Source organism: Corvus brachyrhynchos, unplaced genomic scaffold (genome assembly GCF_000691975.1).
Source record: "Corvus brachyrhynchos isolate BGI_N302 unplaced genomic scaffold, ASM69197v1 scaffold4, whole genome shotgun sequence".
Classification (NCBI taxonomy): Eukaryota; Metazoa; Chordata; class Aves; order Passeriformes; family Corvidae; genus Corvus; species Corvus brachyrhynchos.
In genome coordinates, this window is record NW_008237878.1 from 8,161,760 (window position 1) to 8,167,443 (window position 5,684).

The 5,684-nt window shown below is 61.3% G+C and overlaps 1 protein-coding gene across 3 annotated transcripts in view; it reads left to right on the plus strand.

The window, feature by feature from the left end:
• Window positions 1-5,677, plus strand: part of CPNE9 (copine family member 9) — a 6,678-nt gene extending 1,001 nt beyond the window's left edge. Inside the window, exons 2-21 of one of the 3 annotated variants that reach the window (XR_001861437.1) lie at window positions 725-765; window positions 849-895; window positions 1,077-1,180; window positions 1,364-1,403; window positions 1,570-1,572; window positions 2,036-2,112; window positions 2,335-2,398; window positions 2,512-2,615; window positions 2,696-2,800; window positions 3,173-3,214; window positions 3,307-3,382; window positions 3,453-3,506; window positions 3,619-3,680; window positions 3,967-4,013; window positions 4,094-4,275; window positions 4,470-4,597; window positions 4,715-4,817; window positions 4,894-4,951; window positions 5,083-5,169; window positions 5,286-5,378. Coding sequence is in view for 2 of the 3 variants with exons in the window: in XM_008632360.2 (XP_008630582.1) it covers window positions 725-765; window positions 849-895; window positions 1,077-1,180; window positions 1,364-1,403; window positions 1,570-1,572; window positions 2,036-2,112; window positions 2,335-2,398; window positions 2,512-2,615; window positions 2,696-2,800; window positions 3,173-3,214; window positions 3,307-3,382; window positions 3,453-3,506; window positions 3,619-3,680; window positions 3,967-4,013; window positions 4,094-4,275; window positions 4,470-4,597; window positions 4,715-4,817; window positions 4,894-4,951; window positions 5,096-5,169; window positions 5,286-5,438 (1,564 nt within the window). In the remaining variant the exon portion in view is untranslated. Of the gene's footprint in view, window positions 1-724; window positions 766-848; window positions 896-1,076; window positions 1,181-1,363; window positions 1,404-1,569; window positions 1,573-2,035; window positions 2,113-2,334; window positions 2,399-2,511; window positions 2,616-2,695; window positions 2,801-3,172; window positions 3,215-3,306; window positions 3,383-3,452; window positions 3,507-3,618; window positions 3,681-3,966; window positions 4,014-4,093; window positions 4,276-4,469; window positions 4,598-4,714; window positions 4,818-4,893; window positions 4,952-5,030; window positions 5,170-5,285 lie in introns of all 3 variants that reach the window. The other 2 variants (XM_017732565.1, XM_008632360.2) reach the window with 2 other exon arrangements.
• The last annotated feature ends 7 nt before the right edge of the window (window positions 5,678-5,684 follow it).

Sequence of the window (5,684 nt, forward strand, 5' to 3'; positions counted from 1 at the left end):
GGCGGCAGGCAGAGGGAGTGCGGGGCTGCGGGGCTGGGCAGCTCCAGGCAGGGACCGGGGGTCACACCTGGAGACAACCCAGGGCAGGGGTAGCCTTCGGCTTCGCAGCCCCAGGACCCAGCCCACACCAGGGTGGGGTCTCTCCCCTGCGCGCTGGGGCCTGGGGAGCTGGCTTAGCCCCGCAGCTCCCGGCCGTGCCCCAGCCCACCCTGTGCTCCCACCCTGGGGGTGCGGGAAGTATCCCAGCAGAGCCGGTAGCATTCCCCGGCACTTTCCGGTGTCACACCGCGCACAGGACGACGATCAATCGCTCTGCCGGTAGCTGTGTCGGGGGATGCCCACTGGCTGCTCAGCCCCTGCTCCAAGTGTCTCCTTTCTTCTCACTTCTGCACCCCACCATTAGCCAAGCTCCTGCTGCCGGGGGGCGGCGGGCACTTAGCCGGCGCCGGCGGCACCGGGGAAGGTTTCATCCTGTAAATGGGTTCCCTGTCATATTCAATCACCATCAGCGCTGGAGACGCTGCTTGCCGCTCGCCCGGCTGCCCCACCGAACCTTGCAGAGAGAGCCAGCGTGTCTCCTTGGAGTGCCGATGCTCTTATCCATGGGTGCCAGCACGGCCTTCCGGCATGGTGCTGACCTGTGGTCAGGGGGATGGACATGGGGACCCGTTGCGGGGCCAGGTGGGTGGTGCTCAGGGTAGCTCACGCCTGGCTCTTCCTCCAGGAACCTGCTGGACCTGGACACCTTCTCCAAGTCCGACCCAGGTGGGTGGCGGAGCCGGGCAGGGGCATGGCATGGCACGGACACGGCATGGCACGGCAGCCTGGCTCTGCTCCTCTCTCCGCAGTGGTGGTCCTCTTTGTGCAGGTCTCGGGGAGCAGCGAGTGGAAGGAGGTGAGCGTGGCCCCCTCTCCTGGCTAATCCCCGGCTGGGTTAAACGGGCCCATATGGCCACCCGTGTCCGCGCTAATGATCCGGCCCCGCCAGCAGCGCTAATCCCCCACCGGGATTAGCGCCGAGGCAGCTGCGATGGGGACGGGTCCTGGGGGGGCCACCCTCACCCCTCTCCTTGCAGTTCGGACGCACCGAGGTGATCGACAACACCCTGAACCCTGACTTTGTCCGCAAGTTTGTCCTCGACTACTACTTCGAGGAGAAGCAAAACCTCCGCTTCGATGTGTGAGTAAGGTGGCCAGGGAAGGGCTTGGCCCCACTGAGGGTGGAACAAAGCACCGAGTCAGTAATAAATAAGGATGATAAATAAGAATACAGTGTCGAATAGCCCGGATGGGTGGGGAAGTGGGGCTGTGTGCTGGAGCATCCCTGCAGGCACCAGCTCAGGGCTCTGCTCTCCCACACTAGCTACAACGTGGACTCCAAGAGCTGCTCCGCTTTAAAGCAGGTGAGCACAGCCTGGCCCGGGGAGACGCATAGTGACGCCCCGGTGTGACACTATGGTGGGACACCCCGAGGCTGTGCCCTGTGTGGGTGCTGTTGGGGTGGGACGAGTGCCCCTCTGAGGGCTCTAACCTGCTCTCCATCTCTCCGTGCTCCATGGGAACTGGCAGAAGGTAGGTGCCTGCCACACACCAGCCTCTGCTCTGCCCTGGGAACCCAGACCTCATGGGAGTACCTGGTGGGGCAGGATGAGGCCAGGACACACCATGGGGGTGGCTTTTGAGAGGCAGAAGGGGTGTAGGGAGGCCCGAGGGATCTAGGACAGGTCAGGGCATGTAGAGCAGTTCAGGGGGGAACACAGGATGGGTCCAGGGCTGTGGGGATGCCCTGGGGACACAGAATGAGTGTAAGGCACATGAAGCGGGCACCTGGGGTAGTCCTGGGGATGCACAATGGGTCCTGGGCTGCGAGGTGGCTCTTGGGTCACAGTGTAGGTTCAGGACACTTGGGGTGGCCCAGAGTCAAGTTGGTGGAAGGTCCCATGGGTGCATTGCAAGAGAAAGGGGTGGGTGTGGGTGGTGGGGCACTGGGGCAACAGCCCTCCAGGGTCTCACAGTGGTTTTTTTGGGGGCACAGGACTTCCTGGGGCAGGCATTTGTGGCACTGGGAGAGGTGATTGGGTCCCAGCGGGGACGCCTGGAGAGACCCCTAACGTGAGTCAAACCCTGTGGTGTGATGAGGTGAGGTGGGAGGGTCCCACACTGTGTCTCCACTACCTGCCCCACTGGACCCCTCCCTGCATGTCCTGTGATGGAGATTCTGGTCACACTGCCAAGCACCACCAGCTGTGGGACAGAAGCCCCAGCCCTGACCCCACCTCTTGCCCCTGAACTGTCCTCCTTGTTCCCAAGCTGACTGCATGCCTCTGGTTCCAGGGGTGTCCCAGGGAAGCGGTGTGGGACTATCCTGCTGCTGGCTGAGGAGCTTAGCAACTGCCGGGTGAGTACCCGTGTACCAGCTGCAGTGAGGAGAGGGCTGCATGGTCCCTCAGTACAGAAGCTGCTGGTGCCAGGGGTGAGGAAGTGGTTGGCAGTGACAGTCCCTGTCCCCAGGACATCGTCACAATGCAGTTGTGTGCCAACAAGCTGGACAAGAAGGACTTCTTTGGAAAATCTGACCCTTTCCTCGTCTTCTATCGCAGCAATGAGGATGGCACGTGAGCACAGGGACCCAATGGGGCAGGCAGGGTGCCAATGTCACCAGACAGCATGGCCCAACCCTGCCCTGTCCCCCCAGCTTTACTATCTGCCATAAGACAGAGGTGGTGAAGAACACACTCAACCCGGTGTGGCAGCCCTTCACCATCCCCGTGCGTGCCCTCTGCAATGGCGACTACGACCGGTACAGGAATGGGGATGGGGACAGGGACAGGGGCAGCCATGGGGCCAGAGCAGGGTATGAGCAGTTCTTTGTGGGCTTGTCCCCACAGCAGCAGACAGCTCAGAACTGGGTCCCGATTGGGTTTTTTCTCTTTTGCAACCCAAATTATATAAAGGCATCTCCCTCCTTTCCAGGGCCCCCACCGTGACCCAAATTTCTCATTTCCCTCTCGGCAGAGCCGCAGGCTGGGCAGGCAGGGTGGCTCTGCTGGAAGCTGGTGGGCAGGATGCTCACTGTGGGTTGGGCTGCGGGGCTGGATGTCCCCAGATCAGGGGCTGGAGGGGCTGTGCCAGCCTGGCTGGTGGCTCACCCACTGTGCACCTTCACTTTCAGGACGGTGAAGATAGATGTGTACGACTGGGACCGGGATGGGAGGTGAGGCAAGGGACATCAGGGTGCAGGTGAAGCTTACCAGGGCACCTCTCACCCAGGTGCCTGGCCATGCTGACCCTGTGTTCCTCCTGCAGCCACGACTTCATTGGGGAATTTGCCACCAGCTACCGGGAGCTCTCTCGCGCACAGAGTCAGTTCACAGTGTATGAGGTAGGGTAGTGGGTCAGGGTGAGAGCAGGGTGCACTCCATGCTGGGACTGACCTAGCCTCGTGCCTGCAGGTGCTGAATCCCAGGAAGAAATGCAAGAAGAAGAAATATGTGAATTCTGGCACTGTGAGTGGGGCTGGGGAGTTCCTGAACCTCTTGCCTTTCAGGGGCTGGTGCTGCTCCACCTGCTGTGTGTGCCAGGTTGGGGGGCTCCAGATCTGATCCCCTGTGCCCACAGGTGACACTTCTCTCTTTCTCCGTTGAGTCTGAGTTCACCTTCGTTGACTACATACGGGGCGGGTGAGTGGGGGGCCAGGAGCCCCCTGGCTCCTTGAGATCCCCCATGGTTGAGGGTCTCGGGGCAAGGACAGTGGTGACAGCAAAGGTGCAGCCTGGGGGTGGCAAGGGGGCAGTGGGGCTGGGAAGTAGATGCAGAATGGTGGCATGGGGCTGTGGGGTGCTGGCTGGGGAAGGGGAAGCCCAGGCAATGGGTCTGGGCAGGGAAACACCAGCACTGTAGGGCTGGAAGATGGTATGGGATCCCTGTGCCGTGGGGCCGGCAGCCTCCTTCGCTCTCCCCCTTAAGGACGCAGCTGAATTTCACTGTTGCCATTGACTTCACGGCCTCCAATGGTGAGTGCACCTGGTGTCTGGGGGGTCCCCATCACGGTGGGGCTGGCCATGGGGCGGGTGCGATGGGCACTGTGCCGCAGGGTTGCCATCACAGCCCACCTCACTGCACTACGCGAGCCCCTACCAGCTGAGCGCCTATGCCCTGGCACTGAAGGCAGTGGGGGAAATCATCCAGGACTACGACAGCGACAAGCTCTTCCCTGCCTACGGCTTTGGTGCCAAAGTCCCACCTGACGGCAAGATCTCCCACCAGTTTCCTCTGGTGCGCCCTCCCTGTGGGACAGGGCTGAGGGTGAACCCAAACTCCCTGGCTGTGGGGCAGAGCTGGTCTTGGGGTGTCCACAGCAGTGTGGCAGGGGGGAGAAGCACCCTGGTTACATCCTGCCCCAGAATCCCACAGCCTGGGGGGCACCAGGAGCTGTGGTCCTCCTCCAAGTGCCCATCTTTGTCCCCCAGAACAACAATGTGGAGAACCCCAGCTGTGCTGGCATTGAAGGCGTGCTGGAGTCCTACCTCCAGAGCCTGCGCACCGTCCAGCTCTACGGTCCTACCAACTTTGCTCCTGTCATCAACCAGGTGGCTGGGTGAGCTCTGGGGCACTCTTCCCCCTTTGCCATCCCCAAATGCCATCTGTCCCACAGAAGGGCCGACTGCCCCACACCAGTGGAGTGCTTGAGGGATCCCATCCCTTTTCCCCATAGGACAGCCGCCCAGGTGACCGACGGCTCACAATACCATGTCCTCCTCATCATCACTGACGGTGTCATCTCTGACATGCTGCAGACCAAGGAAGCCATTGTCACTGTGAGTGCACCCTTGTTGCTCTGAGTTCACCTCACATGGGCACTATCCTGGCTGACACCCTGCCCCTGCTCCACAGGCTTCCTCCCTGCCCATGTCCATCATCATTGTGGGAGTAGGTCCAGCTGAGTTTGAGGGTGAGTTGGGACTTGGGGACACCAGGGAAGAGGGATGGAAACATCATCCCTTCCTCTGGGATGCCAAAGGCATCCAAAGGGCTGGTGTTTCCATCCCCGGTGTTCACCCCACTGAGGCTTGGTGACACCAGCTGTCACCCCCAGCCATGGAGGAGCTGGACGGTGATGAGGTACGGTTGTCTTCCCGGGGACGGTATGCCGAGAGGGACATTGTACAGGTAACTCTGGCATTGAATCCAGACCCACCATGGGTGAGAGATGCTCAGTCCTCCTTGCTGACCCCCACAGCACCAGAGCTCTTTCCAACCGGACTGCAACATTCTTGCCCTCAAAGTTTGTGCCGTTTCGGGATTACGTGGACGACTCGGGCAACCAGGTGCTGAGCATGGCCCGCCTGGCCAAGGACGTGCTGGCTGAGATCCCTGAGCAGCTGCTCTCTTACATGAAGACCCGTGACATCAAGCCTCGCCAGGCAGATCCCGAGTAGCTCTTCCATGAGCCATGGGACTGGCTGGTGGGACGAGAATACGTCACCTTTCTTCTGCTGGTGGCCAGGGCTTAAGCATGGAGATGTGGCCCCATTAGGGAGATAATCAGCTGCTATGGTTGGTGAAAACATGGCTGGGACACGCTTCTGGCAGTGAGACCACAGGGCTGGACATCCTCGGCTGCCTCTTCCTCCCGCCTGACGTCCAGCAGATAGGCGGGGCGCTCCCCCCGCCCGGGGGGGCGC